This window comes from Callithrix jacchus, chromosome 1 (genome assembly GCF_049354715.1).
Source record: "Callithrix jacchus isolate 240 chromosome 1, calJac240_pri, whole genome shotgun sequence".
NCBI lineage: Eukaryota > Metazoa > Chordata > Mammalia > Primates > Cebidae > Callithrix > Callithrix jacchus.
The window spans coordinates 180,621,455-180,643,516 of record NC_133502.1 but is presented as its reverse complement, the minus strand read 5'-3'; the positions used below and the strand labels follow the sequence as shown (position 1 = coordinate 180,643,516).

At 43.4% G+C, this 22,062-nt stretch overlaps 1 protein-coding gene across 9 annotated transcripts in view; it reads left to right on the top strand.

Annotated features, from left to right (window-relative positions):
* Positions 1-22,062, top strand: part of MED27 (mediator complex subunit 27) — a 218,023-nt gene that overhangs the window by 31,568 nt on the left and 164,393 nt on the right. The window contains exon 3 of one of the 9 annotated variants that reach the window (XM_017976985.4): positions 19,467-22,009. The exons of the other annotated variants lie outside the window; for them this stretch is intronic. Coding sequence (XP_017832474.1) covers positions 19,467-19,517 — 51 coding nt within the window. The 3' untranslated portion in view covers positions 19,518-22,009. Of the gene's footprint in view, positions 1-19,466; positions 22,010-22,062 lie in introns of those variants that run through there. 9 annotated transcript variants of the gene reach the window in all.

The following is a 22,062-nucleotide window of genomic DNA, read 5'->3' as shown; positions in this document are numbered from 1 at the left end:
TTATAGGCTCTTCTGGGTTCCTGTTGCAGCTATGAATGCTGGTGTCACCACTGCTACGATTGCTTGGGGGCTGGGACATAAAAGGATGGAGAGAAGGGAAAAACCCATCAGGTGATTTCACCCACTACTATTTACTTTTCATAGTCCTCAAATAACTGCTCCATATATTCTTTCCAGCTTTTATAGCTGCATTCAGTGGAAAGTCAGGGTGGAGAGTACTCCCTCTGTCTTATTGGCATCCGGAATAAGGTATGAATTTTTTTTAAAGACTCTTGGTACCTGTTACCAAATTGCTTTCTAAAATAACTGTACCAGTTTATATTTCATAGCAATATTAGGTGGCCTGTTTCAGTATACGTTTATGAGAATTAGAAAAAATCGTCAAAACACTCAAAACAAAATAACAAAATAAAAATACTTTCATCTTTGCTTAGCTGATAGGGGAACTACTGCCACCTACTATGTTATATGTTAGTTTATTTCATTAATTAGTAGTATGGTTCAACTTTGCCTTTATATTTGTTACCTTAATTTATCCTTTTTCTTCTTATTGTCAGTTCTGATCTATTGCCTATTAATTTGCTGAATTTAGTCTTCATATTTACACATGGTAACTTTTAACTATAAAATAGCATAAACCTCTCAAAATATCACAAGGCTAGTATGGGAGCTCCGTATTTCCAGGGACCAAGGTTCCATTATCTTACTGCTTTGTCACGTGTAACTTTTATTCCCAAATTGTCCAGTATGGCGGCTGGAGCTCCAGCCATCACACTTATTCCTAGTAGCAACCTGGAGGAAGTAGTGAAGAAGAAGGAACAAAGAACTCTCATGAGCTTTAAGGAGGTTTCCCAGAACCCACAGATAACATTTTGTTCACTTCGTACTGGTCAGAACTTAGACACTTGGCTATACCTTGCTGCAAGGGTTGTTGAGAAACAGAGTGTTTTAGCTGGGCAGGAAAGAATCCTGTTTAAAAAAATGGAATTCTGTAACTCTGTAACTCAAAAAGTAATGGAGATTAAATACTGACATGCAGCTAGAAGTGGCTGCCATGGTGTTAGTTTCTTCGGAATTATACCTATTTGTTGTAAAACAAGCAAACAAACACAATAGCAGCCTAAAAAGTCAAAAGTGAATGGCTGGGATGGGATTTCCTCCCTCTCAGGTCCCTTTACCACTCTAATATAACCACTGCTAATGGCTGGCAAATAGTGTTTTAGGACCTTTTATCATGCACGTCAAAGGTGTGTGTGTATAATTTCCTCTTCGTAGACGTTATCGTAGAGTTTTCTTTCATTCAATAATATCTCATACATACAAATCATATGTATGTACACCATGCCTACAATGTTCTGTTCTATGAATGTACTGTAATTTACTTAACATTTCTTGCATCTGTAGACATCTTGCCTAGTTATTTTACACTCACCAATATGCCTTGAGTATCTATCTTGGCATACTTGGTACATGTATTGATCATTGTTTTCTTTAAAACTATTAATTTTAAACTTTTGTTTTTGAAAGTATCTCCTCAATTTGTTGTCTGCCTTACATTTTATTATATTTTCTTTTTCTAAAACTACATACAAATTTAAAATTTTATAGCCAAATCTGTTGGTCTTTTTCTTTTCATCTTTCTGTCTCTTTTAAACTTAGTAGTTGTGAGACGTTCACATCTTTTTTTCCTTCCATGTTTTTCTGTGATTTGATTTCATACTTTTAATGCTAATTGATGTAAAATTACTTTTGGTGTATGATATGAAGTAGTACTCCAAATTCAAACTTTTTCCTGTTTTTAATGTATTTCCACTTAATTAAGTAAATTTCATTTTTGACTTGTTAATGATAAACTTCTCATTAAATGAAAACTGACCAGAAATGAAAAAAAAAGAAAATTAGAGTGTCTTCATTTGCTTCTATAGGTAATTTTCCAGCCATGGAATTTGCTGGTAAAGTGTGGACTGCTTTTGATCATTTAAGCAGATTCAGGATTGTCCTTCAGAGGTGAGGTCAGCAAATCCAACTGCAAAGCAATTAATGATAAACAGAGTTAGCTTCCCAACTGCAAATCTGGTGCAGTGGGTGGCCTGGCCGCCAGTAGAACACCTGCCCGGAAGAGGTGAAGTCGGCCTTGTCTTCACCCTCTGTTCGTGTTGCCCCTCAGGACAGACCATCTCATGGTTATTCTCTCCATCTCTGTCTCCTCTTTTCTCTCTCTGGGAGTTTCTGATGCAAGACCACTGAAAAAGTGCTGGGGGTGGGAAGTAAGAAGAGTAATAGAAAGAACATTTGTCGTGCATTTATAAATCAGCAAATGCTGTGCAAGGTGCTTGATATGATTTCTGAGCTTAGACGCAACTGTGACATATGCATTATTGTTCCTCCTTTAACGAGGGGAAAACAGCCTAGAGAGTTAGGTGGCCTGTGCTGTGTTTCTCAACTACCAGCCAGTGGAGCCAGGCTTGTGTCTACTTCCAAACTTTAGAGTACTTCTCCCTTCCTTCCCTCCTTCCCTCCCTGTTTCTTTTCCATCTACCCTTTGTGCCTCTGTGACTTTTTTTCCTCCTTTCCTTTGTTATCTCATGAAGGACTTTAAAAAACAGCATCTCAAATTATCAAAGTAACAAATTTATTATAGAAATTTTGGAGAATATAGCAAAGATCAGCAAGAAGACATCCCCACCAGTTGACACACTCGACCACAGTGTATGAGTCTCATTTACCTTCACGGTTTGTCAGCACTGGGTGTGGAGATGAGAAGACAGCCTTTGCCAGTTGCCCTGGAAGAAAGTGTGATCTGCCTGTCATCTTTTGTACATTCCAAGTTCAATGCCAGTTGCCTGGCGTGGCATTTTTTTCTTATTGATATCCACGCACCTTCCACTTCTGCTATACTATAGAGCGTCGGTTCTTTTGCTCTAAGAACTTTTTCCTGGATCATATATTCCATTACCATTAGAATTCCTTATTAAATCTATTAATGTAAGTTTCGATTGAAAATTATTTTTTTCAGTTTACACTTTTCTGATAGCATATATTTTCATTTAATCTTTGTAATAGTCAAATTAGAAGTTTTTTTTTTTTTAATTTATGAAAGATTTTATGTGTGAAACTGTGTATGTCATATATGTGAAATGCAGATGTTGGGTGATTGCTCACGTACCTGCTCTCAGCTCATGAAACAGCAGGCGGCAGTTCCTGCACATGTCTTCTGAGCCCCTCCTCATTCTCCCTCTCTCCTAGTTCCTCCAGTATGCCCCACCCGATTGAAATTTGAGTTTATTATTTCCTGAAGATGGTCATCTTTATCTCCCCCTGCCCCCTCTAAAAAAAAAAAAAAATAGAAGCCTTAAAAGGTCAAGTGAGTTGCCCAGGGTCTGGCCGTGAAAATAACAGTGTTACCAGCACCCAAATGTTAGACTTCTAGTATAAGTGTGACTTTTTCTTTCTGTTTTGAAACACTGTAATACCTCCTCATTTAGTCGATAGTATTTTGTTTTCTTTGACCCTCACCTTATGTAGATTTAATTATATAGGTTTTAACTATATAGATTTCTGAAGAGTTAAATTTACATTTTTTGGAAGTAGTGCGCTTATGACTGAGACTTTTACATTTGCCTACTCTAGATGTTACTAGAAAACTTACCTTACCCCTCAAAATGAAAGTACTGATGGTCTGTGGGATATCTGTGTATTCACCTCTCTAATTTGTTCCCATAGCTTGAGATGGCAAAGGTAATATACACATGATTAATGGGTACATGATCGCCCCTTTTATACAATCAATACCATGGTTCCAAATGAATAAACATATGTTGAAAGATGGCTAGCCTTTCAAAAAGTCAAATGCTGGGGATTTTCCACTGGATCTAGTTCAGCTTTTGCTAATTTTTATAACTCACATCAACATTCAGGTCACAGATGTGGATTAAAAGTGAAGCCTGGTGAAATAAGATCTATCTTGCAATAGTGGCGTGTGCATCAAGGTCCACTCACAGATCTAAGATTCCAGCATCAGAAATGCTTAGTGTTCATCTTGGCATTTGCTTCAGTGCTGACTCACGCTGAATGCAGATTGTGGCCACTAGACTGTGGATAAAGGAGGGACAGGAATTGTGGGATCTTCAGCCCAGAGGTCCCTGGGCAGTATGGCACTGTGGTTATGAGTGCAGATGCTGAAGTCTCATACCTCTTGGTGTGCCGTCTTTGTCGTGTGACCTGCAGCCAGTGACTTTACCTCGTGGAGCCTGTTTTCTCATCTGTGAAACGGGGGCAACATCAGCATACACACTCTTGTGCATAATGAGTTTAAATAATGTATACACAGGGTATACATGAGATTGTTTCTGTGAAACCCTTTTCTTGGTGCCTGGCACACGGCATGTGCTAATAACTGCAGTTAATAACAGTCGTGATGGCCGTCGCCATCATTGTTGTCATCCTCAAGGCAGCCTCCTCATTTGTAGAGGAGGAAACTGAGTCCCAGATCCTGTGGCTACTCAGCAGCCGAGCTGGGACGAGACTGGCAGCGCCTGGGCTTCCCGTGTGGTGCTCTTTCCACCCCGCCACCTGCCTGTCTCCTCAAATCTCTAGATCACGTACTTTGTCACCTCCCCTGGTTCTCTGCAGTGCCGGCAGATCCTAACAACAGATGGTCCTGTTTTGAATTAAAACAATTTAACTCAAGATCCATCAACTGCCAACATCAAACACCCTTAAAAGAAGGAAAGAAACTCATTATCAAGAGTATTTAAGCAAAGTAGGTATTTAATCTATCTTAATCATTTGCATTCTTGAGAAGAAGAAAGTCAGTGGCAGCTGCCACCGTAGGCCAGGCCCCACGAACGTGCTTGCAGGTAATTGCTTCCCCCTTTTCTTCTTTGCCATACAGTACTGATTTGGGCTTTGGCCCTTAAGAACAAGTTTCTCAGCACACTGAATATTCGACTATTTAAAAATTTAAAAAGTAATCTCTTTCATTTATGTTCATAAATCCTGTGGCTGCCGGTCTTTAGTCAAGCTTTGTCAGAACGCACATGGGCACCGCAGGCCTTCTGATGGCCACGTGGGGCTGTGCTTACAGCACCCAACAGGAAGACGGAGAGTGACTGAGCTCTGTGGCTGCTGCACTCGGTGGCATGATGGTGACTGTCTTGCAGAGCTGCAGTCCCTTAAGTCAAATGTGCCATCAGTGCTGCTCCTACATGCCATACCTCGTTCTTTCCAAAGCGTGGTGTCCACAGAATGGTTCCTTGCACCCAAATCACCAAGCTGATGGTGTGAGAGTGGACGGGTAAGCCATGAAAATATGCAGACTCTTCAGTAGCATGTGTGTGCTCAGTGCAGGTCACTCAAGTCTGGGCTCTCAGCACGACTGTCTACTCCCCCACCTTGGCCACTCTCTGCTCTGTTAACTAGCTGGTCGTCTCTCTCGCAGCGCACGTTAGGTGCTCAGGGACACAGAGGCAGTTGTTGGCAACCCTCTTTTTCCCTTTGTTCTTGTTGCTTCTTCTCTCTGCCCCTCTTCTTCTACTTTATTTCCTCTTTCTTTTCCTTCCCTCCTGCTCTTCTTCTCTGCCACCCATGGTGTGGTTTTATGACAGCTGCCAGCAGGGCCACTGTGTTGCACCACTTCCAGATAAATTGTACGCCTTGCCTCTGGAGCGGCGAGATGGCAGTGGCTCTGGGTCCTGGCTGCGAGTACAGCTTAACTCTTTGGAGCCAGGCTGCGGCCCCTCCCTTCCCCTAATCTCAACATGAGAGAAAATGATGGAAGCACCTAACTGTTTGACAAAGAAAGCGGGAGGAAATGAAGCGTTGCCTGGGCCTTCCTAGAACATCCTGAGGTGCGTGCTGGTGCTTGAGTGTGCAGCGTGTATGTGCGTGCACAGGGTGTACCGGCAGAAAAACAGAGATGTGCTACTTTGTCACCTTGAAGTCTCCTTATTGGGACCTTCATGTCCTTGACCAGATTGAAGCCTGGTGGGCTGGAAGGTCTGGGTGCACTTAAGCCCCGCCGTCTGCTCCCAGCTAAAAGTAAACATGCTGCCTTAGTATTTGTGTTCCACACCACACTTTTGCCCAATGTATAGATCTAAAGCCCTATTTATAGCTTTCTCGTGACATTTGTACGGGCAGTCTCTCGTCAGGTGATGCCTCCTCTGTGTGTGGAGCTGCCTGAGCCCAGCCAGCCCCTCTCCATGGCCCCACCTCTCATTCCGACTTAGATTTCTCTGTGTATAAATGGCTGCTCTTACGCAACCTGCCATGCCATGCGGTTTCTTACCTAGTTTGGTTTAAACTCTTCTCCCACAGGGAAATAAAGCAAAAAGGTGACGACATTTGCTTTTTAATCTTTTAATAATTCATTTCCCTGCCACAGGGAAGAGACTGAGGCCCCCGGCAGCTGGCAGCAGCTTTGTTTAGTGCTGGGCAGCCCGTGTGCGGGGGACTGATGCTGAGCACGACAAGGTGAAATCTCACAGGTCATCAATTTGTAGCTGACAGCGTATTGAAAAGTGATGTGTAAGGAGCTGATATTGGTGTAGTGGTATGAGTGAAATTTATCATATCATAAAGTGTATGTGAAAGGGGACTATTGTATATTTTCTCTTTATCAAAATGTCCCACTTTTTTATCGATGCTTTTCACCCTTCTATGGTCTTATGAAACAAGGCAACAAAACAAAGCTTGGAATCATGAGATTTCAGAATTAGCAGAGAGGCCACGGAAGCACGATCTCTTATAAGGGAGGGAAGGGCAGTCGCAGAGGCGAGCGGTGTCCTTCGCAGCCAGTGAAAGCCCCTAGAGGCAGGACCATGTCTTGGGTGTCTTTCTCCCCAGGGCCGGCACTGAACGGAGCATACAGTGACTGCTGGCAGGCAGGAGGGATTACTGAGCAGGTGGACTCCTGCCTCCTGGTTCCTCTTCCACTGATCCTTGGGACACAGGGTGTTCACTTGCTCTTCCTGTGGACCTGCCTGAAGTAGAGCTCCCCTCTTTAAGGCGTACATTGGATCCAGTTTGGCCTTTGATGGCAGACAGACTGGCGGTGAATTTAGCTCAGTGTCCACTGACTGTGAGACCCAGCCTTCTCCTTGCTGAGTACCTTGGGACGGAGTCAGTACTGAAGCTGCACTGTTACGACTCATAATGACAATGGCTGGGTGCTTACTGAGCACTTGCCATGTGCGGGGCACTGTGTTAGGTACTTTGCATGAATTAACACATCTAGTCCCCACAAGAGCCTGGAAGAGCATGTACTATTATTGTTATTGTTCTCATGTGAGAGCTGAGGAAACTGAGGTGCACAGAGCTTCAGTTACGCAGCTTTCTCTTCACTAGTCCCTGAGTTCTCCCGCCTCTCAGCAGAGTGCCCGACACATAGCACTCACACAGTAAGTGACAGGTTTGACAATAAAGTTGAACTGTGTGGCAAATCTCTTACTAGTGCTCTTTGTAGTTTCTTTGCTTTCAAGCTTGAGAACTTCTCCATCTAGAAATCATTAACTCTTTATTCCACTGGGAGTCATTTTGGTTTATGGAATTCCTTGCAATCTTGAAGTCCAAGTTCAAGGCAAAGGGACCAAAATCATACTGTTAAATTGCATTTGAAGCCATGATGAAACCAAGCTGACCTCCATGTTCTTGTCCTGGCCCTGCCATGTACTGGCTGGCTTCTCCTCTCTACCGCCTGTTCTCTTCCAGTAGGCAGAGTGACATTTAGCAAGGACAGTTGAGTCCTGCCACTCTGTTTGAAGCCTGCTACAGCACCCATCTTATCCAGAGGAAAGCTTGCAGTGGCTGCCCCCACCCACCTCAGCTTCTTTCTTCTCATTCTCCTGATGATTTGAAACCATTCCAGGCACATTCCCATCTCCACCTTGGAGTTTCTGTGCTGACTCTTCTTCCCCCCAACATCCCAGATACCTCATTTTCTCAGGTGTCATCTTCTCAGTAAGCACCACACTTAACATTGCAGCCCACTCCCATGCCCTGCACATTTTAAAAACCATAGCATGTTCTATCTTCTAATATACTCCCTATTTTACTTTTTAAAAGGAGAGCTTATTGAGAAGTATCCTTTATTTCAGTGATATTTCTCAAGTGCTTAGAAGGAAGCCAGGCACATTTTAGGGACTGGCCCATAAATACTTGTTGAATGAATGAATGAATGAATGAGAATGTAGCCTTGGCGAAGCCACTTTCTCTTTGGGGGCCTTTCATCTGCAGCAGAACTGCAGTGTTCCAGTACCTCTACAGCTTGTACTGCTGTGGATGAAATACATCCTTCCAATGATAACTTCTGTTGATTCTTTGCATCTTGGTTGTGTCAATGCATCATGAATCCACTCTCACTCACCCTAGGATGTGAGATTCGTGGGGCAGGCAGAATTCAGGTGATGTTGTGGGGATAGATGACATACCCTGCATTGCTGGGTCTAGAGATCTACGTTCAGCTCATACCTGGCGTTGGGATATGTTGTGTGTCAGCCATAGATCATGTGTCAGAAACACAGCACTTTGCCCAGCCTACAACTGCCGGGTGAGAGCCTGCCTATTTTGCCCGCTTTCATTTGGTGATGTTTCCAGAGCCTCTCTGCAGTGCCATTGTCCTTTCCCAACACCAGCAGGACAGCTCCAGTTTTCTGTCAGCGCCACTGAAGCCAGCCCAAGCCCATTGTTGCTGTGGATTTGTTTGCACATTGCACAGCCATCTGTTCTCTTTACCATCCAAGCTTTAGATTTTGAAATATGAATAACCACCGCTCCAAGGATTTCAATGGCTTACTGTTTGTTTTGTATGCCAGTAACTAGTCTTTCAACTGTTAGAATCACCGTTTTAAAAGCCTAGATTACTCTTCTGTTGTGTAGGCGCGTTGGGCAGTCATTGTGGCTGAATGAACTAGTACCTAGGTATCTAACTGAGCCATGGGCTTGAAAACCACCATATGCGACTATTACTGTCTGTGCTTTCATCCTGATGGGGAGCATTAAATCAGAAAGTTGTTTGAGAAAGATACCAGCATATAGTAACCCTAAATATAGTAAGCTCATGGATTAGGATTACACTTCAAGCGTGTTTATTCGCGTTGTGACTTGAGCTGACTATTCTCCCTGGTAAACGGAGGGGTTTGTGAGCATGATTGTGTGTGGCGTGCTTCTCAGTCCTGGCAGCAGCATCTCTTGTTACTGCCATCGTTTCCTGAGAGTTCACCTGTGCCCAGAGCAGTGCTTCAACATTTCCTCTTCCACCCACAACCTTCTTTCCCTTTCTTTAACATGCCAAGCTCTCCTTACTGAGCTCCTTGGGCTGGCACGCTCTCTCTCTCTCTCTCTCTCTCTCTCTCTCTCTCTCTCTCTCTCTCTCTCTCTCTCTCGTATTTTTACACGGTCACAGATTTTACAGGCAGGGCCTCTGCTTTTACATGTTGTTCCTTTGGCCTGGACTGTCCTTCTGGCGTAGCTTTCAGCAACTGTGCCTTTCCTTTGTGGCATTTGACACAAAGGTCATTAATTTTTAGTTTAGACCTGTTTAATGTCTGTCTATACGTACAGGCTGTAAGCTCTTTGAGGTTCCAAGCTTTATTAACACGTAACACTGTTCTGGAAATAGGCTGAGTAATAGTTCTGTAATAAATGATGTGTTTTCACAGACAACCCTATGAAAGGTGTACATAGTATAACTTCTTTTTACACTTGAGGAGCCTGGGCTAAAGAGAGGTTAAATCACTTGCCCAGATCATCCAGGTGGTAAGTGGTAGAGCCAGTCTCTTTCCTCTCTCTTCTTAAGAAGCAGCGCATGCTGGCCTAAGTGACGCGAATGACTAAGACAGTCAAAAAGCAGTAATGGCCAGACGCAGTGGCTCACAAATGTAATCCCAGCACTTGGGACGCCAAGGTGAGAGGATGTCTTGAGGCCAGGAGTTTGAGACCAGCCTGTACAACAGAGTAAGACCTCCTCTCTGCAAGAAAATAGAAACAGTTAGCTGGGTGTGGTAGCATGTGCTTGTGGTCCCAGCTACTCAGGAGGCTGAGGCGGAAGGATAGTTTGAGCCCAGAAGTTAAAGGCTGCAGTGAGCTGTGATCTCACCACTGCCCTCCAGCATTGGCCACAGAGAGAGACTCTATCTATAAAAACAAAAAATCAAAACTAATACATCAACCAAAAGACCTGTATTCTGAGTGTATCAAAATGGATAGGAAAAACAGATGTTCCTACTTAATAATTGTTAGCCAGGGAATATTTTTGTTTTCTAGCTGTTTCATGTTTCTAAAATGCCTGTTTCTCTGCTTTAAACAACCCAGCACCAGAATGGGATTGAGTCATACAAAGGCCCCATTCACTGTGGTCTTGGAATTTTTTTGTGATTTTGTTTTTTTTAGGGACAGGGTCTTGCTCTATTGCCCAGGTTGGGGTGCAGTGGTGCACTCAGAGCTCACTGCAGCCTCCACCTCCTGGGCTCAGGTGATCCTCCATCTCAGCCTCCAAAGTAGCTGTGACTAAAGGTGTCTGGCATTGCGCCCAGCTAACTTAAAAAAATTTTTGGTAGAGGTGGGATCTTGCTATGTTGCCTAGGCTGGCCTTGAACTCTTGGGCTCAAGCAGTTCTCCTACCTTGGCATCCCAAAGTGCTGGGAGTTTTCACTGTTGAGATGATGATTTGCATTTTTTCCCCCTCTATCAGAAGTTTTACTTGGTTCCCTCTAAGATGCATTTGCATCCTTCAGGTTTTAGCTCCGGTGGCGCCTTTGCAGGAAAGCATTCCTTGACCACGCTATTTACTACTGCAGCCCTCTCGTTGCCACTCTCCATCTGCTTCCCTGCGCATTTTTCGTGGTACTGGTTTTTATCACTGAACATCCTGCGTGGTGTACCTATTCCTTTGTTTGTTGTCTGTCCTATCCCTCCTCTAGAATGCACTCTCCACAAGCACGGATGTCTCTGTTTTGTTTGTTGCTTATTCCCAGTACTGTCCTTAGAGCAGTGCCAGGCACATTTGATTCATAGGATGTATTTATTAGTATTTATTATTCATTAATGAATGAATGAAATCCTATTTGGCTAGACGAGTTAGCTTTATAATTCAACCTGCAGGTATTGGGCTCATTTGGACCTGGGATCAGCTGTGTGACTTTGGGCGAATGACAGCTTCTCTAAGCCTCCTTCCTGATTGCTGACTGGTGGTGTGGATTGTAGGAACACCTCCGCTTTATTGCATTGCAAGGATTTAATGCCCGCCCACAGTGAACACTTGGAAGCTGTTACTATTGTTTCAAAAGGTACATAGCCTAGGAGTCTTGATTGGTCTTTTCTGTTTAAATACTACTCATTTGAGCGATGTGTATGTTTGTGTGCACATGCATGTGTATGTTCTGGTGAACTGATTATGCTAATCAGTGAATCAACTAGGCCACTTTCACAGATAGTTTTAAGAGCTGAAGTTTCGACACAAACGGTTCCCACTTTTTACACAACAATTTGATATTTTATAATGAAGACCTACATGTCACATCTTCCTGCCTTGAGCTTCTTCCTTGTTGACCTGTGCTTATAGCCAGACAGGGGAGGGTGAAGGCCCCAGTCAGGGCATAGTCAAGTGCTCTTCCTGAACCCCCTGGGTACTGGGGGCGTGTTGTCGCTGAGTTACATGAGCTTACTGAGGAGACAGGAGGGCTCAGTCACGTGGCTTCCTGGTGCCATGTCAGACATCCAAGCTGTCGTGCTGAGGTTCCGTTCCCTATCACATGCTCAGTTTTAGCTACCTTTCGACCCAAAAGTGAGATGTATCTTGTGATTCTTCTGCAGACATATTTTCCAGAACATTTCTTAAGTTGCCCTTTGTCCTTGGACAGAGCGCTGCGATGGCGTCAAAGCGAAGGGCAGGCTTTGTTAGGGTTGTAGTTCTTGGAGAGGTGAGAACCAGTTTGTTTTATTGTGGTAATAGGTGACTTTAGTGACCTTCAATCCTTGAGTCTGATGTACTTTGATGAATTTATGATCTTGATTTGTCCATGAACATTTTTAAACTCCTCTTTCTTTGCTCCCTTGAATCTAATAAAGGTAATCACATGTTTTCTGCTTCAGATCTGTTTATATTTATGAGAGCTAATGATATGTTATGCCTTTGGGGAAGAGAGGAAAAATTCCTCTTGATTTCTTGAGCTGGGGGAGGGACAGAGCAGTAAGCCCAATCTTTATTCCCATATGTTTAATAAAGATTGCAGTGGTACTCATGATTCCTCATCTATTCATACGGGGCTGTGTATTGGTGCTGTGTTGCTGCTTCTGAGATTGGCACTGTTATATTATTAATAGTACTGATCACACATGCCTTGCATTTAATATAGAACATAAGAGGCTCACCTAGCATGAATGAAAAATCTCAAATTGAAAGTGTAGATACTATAAAAATTTTAAAGAAGGGAATGCATTATGGTTGAACTTTGGAAATACAAATAGTCTATTTTTAATAAGCAAGTTATGAATGTCCTTGGATTCTTGGGTTAGGGAGGTGGAGAAAGGAAAGTAGTGGCTTCCTCTTGCCTATATGCCAAATAGAATCTGGAGGCACACAGAACACCAAAGATCTAAGTTACACTGAGAAAAACAAAAACCCAAACCCAAACCAGAGTTTAGGGAGGCAGCTCTTCCATTATTAACTTATCCGGTTATGCCACTGATGGCAGAGATCTCAGAACAGTTGGAGGTTTGGATACACAAATGTATGTGCTAAAATACCACACTCTGATGACATTCGATGGAGAGGTAACCTTTGATGATGAATTTTCTTGCCCTTTTTAGGGGAGTGAAAGGGGAGGCGGGTGGTACTGCACAAGACTCTAAATTTACCAAAGTTTTTCAAATGTAAATTTTCTTAGAAAAAAATGTCAAATGATTGTAGATCCAAAAAATGCCTTTGTTGGCATTTTAATGGTGCGTTTTGAGTCCAGTATGGACTATAAGTGAAAAGAAAAGCAGTTTCTTTTCTTGGTAATATGGTATTGAATCCAAAGCCTCGGACCATACAATGTCCCAGGAAGCTTCATGATTTATATATTGTATGTGATCTTTTCTTAAACATTGTTAACCTGTGCCCTTTCCAGACAATGCCAGGTCAGAAAATGTCAGGGGAACTTTGGATTGCTTTCATAATCATGTAAAGAAAATGATTGTCCTCAAAATCCAGAGACTATGACAGGCATTCTTAATAGAGTGATATGTTTAGAGGCACAGACAGCATGCATGGGACTGCTTTTAGCTGGTGGGGAAGGAAAAATGAGTGATATTTTACTTCTGGTTCAGACCAATTGTGGAGAAGAGAAAATGTTGCTACCTGTCAGGCTGTTGTAGACACCTATTTAATTTGTTGAAAAGGTGAATTCTCAAAGCGGAAAGCCTTTTGAAATGCTTATTCACACTCAGACAATTTATTAGAGACCTAGGGAGAGGCTTAGTGTGGAGTGCAGGACTAGGTTGAGAAGAGTGGCTTGGTCGCTGGGCTGTGAGAGAGAGGGCAGGGGAGGGGCCGGGACAGTGACTGCCTGGCAAGAGCCATCCCCTGGAGCCAGTGGAAGCAGGAAGTAGACCCTGGTGATAGGTGGTGTTCTTCATTCCCTCCTGACTGCCTCTGCCTCCTGGGACCTATCAACCCCTCAAGTTTGTTAAGAGCTACATTTGGGAACACATTCTGTTACAATGTTGTATTTGCCTAGGTGCAAATGAAAAAGTCTCTTCCTGTTCCTCTTATCATTTAGGTCATTAAAGAACAGGATTTAAGTGAAAATGAGAAAAGAGACAGTTCTTTGGCAGAGCAAAAAACTGCGTAACTATTTTCAACCCCTGTGTTTTGAAACAACATTGGTTACTTCAGTTCAGCTCTTTCAGAAAGAAAAAAAAGTCAAATGTGTGGGCTTGATAGGTGGTTTTGCCAAATTACAGACCAAAGTTGCATTCAGAGTGCCACATCGTTTCTTTTCAAAAAGTTCACTTTCTTGGTAAACACCAAGTAAGAACCTATAAAAAGGAGCCTAAAAAACATGATTTCATTTCATGAGACTTCCAATGCCTTGCCTGTCTCTCTCATTTTTCCATGGTTTTTCAGCTGTCAAGGTGGTTGCCATTATCGTCTTTGCCTTTATTTGCAGCCAGGGTGGGTTCGGCTTGTGGGCTCGTAGCAGAGCCGTCCCCTGTGCACGCAGCCAGCAGCGGCCAAGCTTAGCGCCTCGCCTACCACATCCACCTTCTGATGGCAGCGCTCACCAGTGGAACATGCTCTCTCCACACCTCATTATTTCTACAACCTGAGTGAATTTGCAAATTAATTGATGTGTGGGAGGGAAGGCATCTGCTATTGTAAAAACCTTTAACTGTGGCAGTAAAACTTGAAATAAAATTAAGTGTTACTATAGTAAACTAATAGTCCCCAGGTGATGGAGCACATTTTGTGGTGTGCAGAGGCATACATTTTCAGGATCTACTTAACTTTGAGGCTCTTTTTTTTTTTTTCTGGTCTAGTTTTTATTTCCATCCAAGGAATACAAGTATGTAGTTTTAAAGGAAGTAAGTAATACTACAAGATTTATACCAGAAGTGTTGGTCTTGCCCAGCTATGCTATGCCACTCCTCAGAGGCAACTCCTTTTAACTCTTTATTTCACTCTTTATTTGTTTTAGAGGAGAGGTCTTGCTGTGTTGCCCGGGCTGGACCGTAACTCTGGGGCTCAAGTGATCCTTCCACTTCAACCTCTCCAATAGCTGGGACTACGGGTGTGCCCCACGCCTGGCTTCTGTTAACTCTTGTAGCTGTTTCCTGGGATACTTGCCCACATTTTCCTAAATAACCTGCTCAGTCTGCTGTTTTAGATGTTATCTGTTGCCTCTGTCATGGCAGATGACAATTTAACTTTTATAGAACACCATCTTCTCCTCGCATTGCTTTCATTGATACTTGGTTTTTACATTATGACTATGAAATACTTTTATAGCTGACACATGTAGGATACTATGATTGTTATTTTTGTGAAGGCTGAGGTAGAGGACTATCCACCATTTAGTGTGTAGATTTATCCCCTTTTTCAGCTGTCCCCAAACCTCTAGGACAGCCTCTCCAGAGAGGTCACCACCTGGCTTCTGATGGAGCAGGGATCTGGGTGTTCCAGAAAGATTTAATCACTCCACCTGTTTTATGCCTACTTGACACCTGGCCTTCCCGGCCACTGAGTGCCCCCACTTCCTCATCTTTGGAAATTCTGCAGTGCAGTTCAGCTTGCTTTTTAAAAATCGTCTTTTCCCATCCTCCCAACCTTCCCTTCTGTTCAGGGTAGGTTTTCAGCATACTTCCCTCTGCCAAGGTAGTGCTGGCCCATTGACTTCCTGTCTTCTGAAATGTTGTTGACCTCTCTTTCTATTACTGTCTCCTGTTCTCTTTGTCTTTGTAGGCTCACACCTGTGAGTTTATTCACTTGCTGTCATTTTAGTGGTTTGGGGAGAGAATGCGGGTGAACGTGACTTCATTCTGCCATGTTCAACAGGAAGGCCTCTGGCTCCTGTTTTTGATACATTTTGCTTTGTTTTACACGTAGGTCGACAGTGTCTTTGTATTTCCAAAAGCACATTTTGATTTAATGGGCCTATGTTTTTCATGTAGGGTCTTCTTTTCATCACATGATTCTAAGAAATTTGTGCAGACATGCACATTGCTGCTTTGAAATAGAGTAATACTGTCTCTGGGTCCCTAGTACGCTTTCTAAGAAGATCCGTCGGATGCTAGTGTTTTATTATGTAGCGGGAGGCAGAGATGATAAAACACGAAGCTCCTGAAAAGAAAGGACTGGCCTTTCTCTCCCCCTTTTAGGTGCATGCTGGTTTTAAAAACCTCTTTCTCAGTGGTGCTTTTACTATTTTGGCTCTCAACAGTTAGCTTTTCTGGAATGGAATGGTTGAGGGCAAGAGTACCTGGTGTGTGACAGCAGTGTTAGAAGCTGAATTTTTCAAAGAAGCAGAGACTCCATTAGACTTAGAGCCACTCCCTTGAGTCAGGGCCACGGAGAGCCAGGCAGCGCTGTCATGAAGGGGTGCCACTGTCTTTGAGACCACGTGGCTCTGGCAGCGGTGCACACTCCCCTGAAGAGGGGGCAGAGGCCAGAATCCCCCAACACTGGCCAGGCTTGTGCCACCTCCCAGCAGATAGACCGGTAATGCCTTTTCACATCCCTCCCTGTCTTTGAAAACCAGGACGTAAGTCACCAGTTTGTTGTCTCCTGCCTTTGGGAAATCCTCACATTTCCTGTGTGGGAAGCCAACCCATGTCCCTCCATCCTTTCCACCTCCTGCCACCCTAGCAGCGGTTCACACACTGTAGCCTGTGTACCTTGATTTGCAACTTTTGGACCATGCTCCTCCCCCCACCCCCAATAAGTTTTTTTTTTTTTTTTGCAAGGATAATACAAAATGCAGCTCACAGACCTATTTCAGACTTTATTAAAACATCATTTCCCCCGCCTTGTTCCCGGATTTCTGTGCTTAATCATAGAAAGGCAGCTTGTTCAAATATACATTATTCTTGCTTGGAAAACGCTCTTGGCTTGTCTTCCTCCCCACCTCCCTCTGTGTTTTGTAACCTCGCTTCACCGAGGCCCTTCTCATTAAATATCATAATTTGCTCATCGGAGAGTTATTTGTAAACTTAATTAACTCTCTGTCAGTGTTTGAGTTAATTTTCTCCCTTTCATTTTAGCCTCCCTGGCCGTGGTTTTTCATACTCTGTCCTGTGTCTGTTAAAGACTTTGTAAATAGTTTTGAAATGCCAGTTGGTGATATATGGGCCTCTTTAACATTTCTTTGATTTATGTGCAGTGCTGTGGAAAAAGGCAAAGAAAGCAAATTATATGGCAAAAAATGTTGCCAATCTTCACTTTTTTACTCTTAGTTTTAAAAAGTATACTTATCAATCAAATCTGATGGATTTTCTTTTTTATAAAGATTGAAAATTTAACTATTTGAAGACTTGTGCAATGCATGTTCTATATTTGCTTAATCAAGTAACTTGGTACTAGATTAGGGTTTCAAAATTCTAAAAGCTTTCGGTCTCTACTATTTGTTCCTATCCTGCTCCCTCCCCAACTCTTCAACAATAGATTCATGAAACGGCCAGATTTTGATAGGAGTTGGAAAGATGGAATTCTCTCAATGCTGGAAGTATGTCGCTGAGTCCTTCTGGTAAACCAGCAAGAGCTGTGTCCTTCTCTTAGGTGCCTGTGACTTGTCTGAGGTTTCTCTCTGTGGCATATCTCTGATGGTTTCCAGGTCTCAAGAGACTGGCCTACTGAAGCCATCAGTGAATCTGTAAATGTTAATTTTCAGAGTTTACTATGATTGTGCACAGATTTTAGTGTGTCTCAGAGCTGCCAGGGGGGTGCCTGTTACTGTGTGAATTCCTAGGCTCCTCAGTAGAAGTTGTAATTTCACAGAAGTGGGCCCCTGGAATCTGCACTTTTGGTGAGCACTCTAGTTGATTCTGTTGCAGGTGATCTCTGACTGCGCTTTGAAAATTATTTGAAGGCTGTAATGCCCTTCATTCTACACTCCCCTATTCAGTATCTCGAATGGCACCCCTCCCCCAATCATCTACTATATGAAGTCCAAAGAAAGTGTAAAAAAAATCCATATTACTTGGGAGCACTGGGACTTGTCATTTGTGTAGGCAGGGTATATAGGTCTGGCTGTGCACAGTTATGCAATGCCTACAGACCTCTTCAGATTTTTTAAAAATTTATTTGTTCATTCAGCCACAACTATGTGCCAAGCACTGTCCTAGAAGCTGAAGCTATAGTCATGACTAAGATAGAAGTCTCTGTCCTAATGGAGCTTATATTCTATGGTATGGGAGAAAGGGAGAAGGTGGGTGGGAGAAGCATAAACTAAACAAACAAACGATACGTATGTAATACCTAGCTGGCTTTACTGCTGTGATTAAGATAAAACTGCTGTGATAGAAAGCACCTTTAGGCGGCCAGAAAAGGCTGTCTGAGAAGGGAAAGTTCAAGTTGAGACTTGTACAACAGGAAGTCAGGTATGCAAAGATCAGGGTGAAGAGTGTTCCAGGTAGAGGGGACAGCTAGAGCAAAACAGGAACAGAAAGGAAGACAGCTGGAGTAGTGGAAGCAGAGTGGTGGAATCCTGGTGAGGCAGGTGGAAAGGGGAGTGGGGCCGGAGCACATAGGTTGTCCTGCTATGTGTGTGCCCTGCGACTCTAGTATGGCTGTGGTTGCTCAGATCAGAGATGGGCACCTAGGCCAGTGGCTGCCAGCAGTTGATGAGGTCACTCACCCTCCACTGCCTGGCACAGGCTCACAGCTCCTTATCAAAGCTTTGGGCATCCGAATGTGTTTTGGATTTTACAACATTTTGTACTATAGAAAGGAAGCGTGGCTCATATACCATTAATTTCTCCAGTGAGGTCTGGGCAGTACCCTGTAATCAAATTTTGTGCAGCAAAATGTATGACTATTCACATTAAGTGAGATAAATTAAGATTTAAATAGACTCACATCAGTTTACGTCAGATTTTGCTGCCACATGAGTTTTGGTGCCTGCATCGATGAGAAGGCTTTCGATGTTCAGGACTTTTTTATACATTTTATACTGTGCAAGGGAATTATGGCTTCTACTGGCAGATTCCTGGCCCATCCTCTGATCTGGGTGTGAAACATCAGAAGGCAGTGAGTGGGTGAAAGGTATGTGCACACGAGTGTACTTGCTCAGGCGGCAGCAGGCAGAGTCCCAGGAGAGAGCAGAGGTGAGTCAGGAGGAGTTGATTGTGGTGGAGTTGGAAGCAGCAGCCTGTGGAGAGGGAATCTGAAGCCCAGAAGCCGAGTCGGGTGAATGGCTGGAAGCTGCTGGAGCAGTTGGACAGCGGCGGGCTGCGTTCCAGTCTCTAAGAGGCCTGTTTGTGGACACGGCTCCTGTAGTCTCTTTCCCATAGAGCAGACCCTTACTAACTGGGTAACTAGAGCACAGCTGTGCTCGTTGTAACCTGCAGACCTAACGGGGTAAGAAGAGGAGGTATTAGATCCCCATCATCCTCACTTCCTTGATTCAGAATTCAAATTCCTACCATACTTTGAAGTTTACTTACATCTTCTCTGGCTATCTCCCATCAGCTAATGTATTCATTTACTCATTTATTTAAAAAATACTTTTTGAGAGCATGCTAAGGCCCGGAGAGGCAGTTGAGTGTCATGGTTACAGAGCAGGGGCCCCAGAGCCAGGCTCTCTGGATTCCAGTCCTGTACCTGCCTCTTAACGTCTGTGCCTCAGTTTTCTCATCTGTGAAACAGAGATGATAATAACAGTACTTACCTCACAGGGTGGTTGTACAAATTAATTAAATGAATAGCACCTGCTTCACAGTGAATCCTGTATACACATTAGCTAATGTTATTATTTTTTTTTTATTTATAGATAAACCAAGCACACTGTTCTGGACACTGGGGCTGTAGCTGTGAGGACTAGAAGAGATACCTACTCCTACGGGGCTCGCATTCTCAGCAGATTTTGACCTAAAAGCAGAGGACATTTCTTTGTATGTCCATTCATGTCCAGCACTGTGCTCTGCATCCAACAGGCCATCCCCATTCTCAGCACATTTTTATTGAACGTTCATGTAGACCCCTCTGCTAGGTCTGTGAGGCTTGTAGAATGGAGTTCGAGACAGTTCCAGCATTCCTGTGGCATACCCTTTGGGAAAGAGTAAAGATAGATACACACACAAAAACCCCACACTATCACGTACAGTGGTCAGCCCTGGAAAAGGTGTTTCAGAAAGCCTTCCGGTCTGGCTTGAGCAACTTCAGTTCATCACGGCTCCCTGCATGCCAGGTACTTAAAGGGAAATGCAGCCTACTTATTGGGTATTGAGGACCAAAAGGACACATGAGATGTCACACAAGTTGCCTGTTATTTTCTCACTCCTCTGGATGGACGTGATTGATGATGGATGTGTGAATATTCCGTCTTGGGCATTCCCAGCTGGCTCATTTTGGTTGCTCAGCTTGTTCCTCACAGCAGATTTTGGAAAGTTTGCATAAGGCTGCTGAGCATCATTGGAGTTGGAGTAGGGAGCGTGCACGTCGGAGAAGCCCTTCTCTGTCGGGCTCAACTCTCTTATGGCCCAGCCATCCCTGTGCACTCCCTTCCCCAAATCTACCAGGAACAGACTTGGGTTGACTTGTCTATCTTCCCTCAGGTTTTTTTCATCAGACACAGCTCTTCCAGTTATTGGCACAGTCAATCTTAAGGCTTAGTTTAAGTATTAATGGCTGAACAATCTCAGCCTATTAACACTAATCGTAATAATATTTATTGAATGTGTGCTTTTTGCCAGCCACTTTGCTCAGCCCTTTTGATGTTCTTAACCCTCACTAACTCCAAGAACCGGAGTGTGATTTTGCTCAGTGAAACCTGAGATTGTTTCTAGAGTAATCGAATAGTATTGAGTAGCAGTGTTATCCCCAATAGTAGAAGAGAGCTGAGGCTTCAGAACGTTGAAGAACTCTCCCAAGGTCATAGAGGTGGTTAAGGAGAGGGCCTCTGGTGTATATCCAGATGGTGGACTGCAAACTCACCCTCTTTAAAGGAGTAGAACTCTTTCTCTGCCTAGATCTTGTTGATCAGTAGAAAATTCATTCTGATCTGTTGTTTATTTTATACCAAAAACATGCCCATTGTTATTAATATGTATGACTTCGGCTTTTTTTTTCTTCCAAGGGGAAAAATCATAGCCTTGTATTTACGTGGGAAAATCCTGACACACAGGCTTCCACCTGCATTACCTTTTCTCATACTCTCATATACTGTGTGTAGCAATCAGAACTTAAATAGACCGACAGAAATCCTTTAGCAGTCCAACGAAAAGTACTGTGGGAGCCTGGAGAGAAACTTTGATCTTCTAGTACCAGGTTCTTTGCTAGATGCATAAGAAGCACTCTTAACCTGATTGCTTAATGCATCAAGCTTGAGCCAACTTTCTGGGCATTTAGGTTGTGTGTAGATTAAAAAGAACAATCTCTACAGTGTATTAGAAGGAGCTGGCCAACGAATCCTCAGCATTGCCTTTCATTTAGAGTGCATACCTTGTTTCTGCAGGCCTTATACAATTGTCCTTAGGATTTTTTTCCCCAAGTGTTTTACTCAGAATTGCCCAAGATGCATCATCTTGTAATAGATTGTGTTCGTCAGTTGCATGAGAAGAATTCTGAGTTGGGTTTCCTCCTCAATACAGCCACTCATTTAGAACGACTTACTGGGTATATTTTTCCTTTTTTCACATTACATTTATCAGTTTATTATCTGACATGCTTAGAGGGACAGGCTTTGTCACTCTAAAAGGTGATCATTCTAATCAGTTTTGTGAAAACTGAGTAATTCCTGGTGTTTTTGGAGGATGCAAATTTCTAGGTATGGTCACTTGTGAAAATCACAAGAATAGCTCTTTCTTTGCCTGTTTGCAGTGTGCTGGGCACTATGCTTAAGGCTTTTGCACACCTAATTCCAACAACCATTCTTCATCTGTAAGAAGAGGCTGACAATACCGCCCTCCATGGGTTTGTTGTGAGATAGGGAAAAGGCACTTTGAAAGCCTGCCTTAGGGACTGTGCGCCACAAACATAAAAACAACTCTCTCCTTACGAGGTTGAACATTGCCTCTCTTATTGAGCTGATAAAGAAAGTGGCTCAGAAGGGAGGAAAAACACCCAGAATCACTCATGTTGAGCTGGGGTTTGAACTCGGGCCCATCTCACTGCAAGGCTGCGTCTTCTGTGCATTAGGCCACACTGCCTCCAGAGTGTCAGCCTTTGCTGCTTCATGGCCACGTACAAAGGAAAGCAGATGCCTTCTTGGACCCGCTGCCTCCTCATAGTCCTGAGCCACCGGACCTTGTTCTTCCTATTCCCAAAAGGACAATGCAGTTATTCAAAATGATCAATAAAAAAATTTCTTCTTAAGCGCTCTCTCCTGTTTCCTGATTTCTGCTCTTGCATGCCTCCTAACTAAGCAG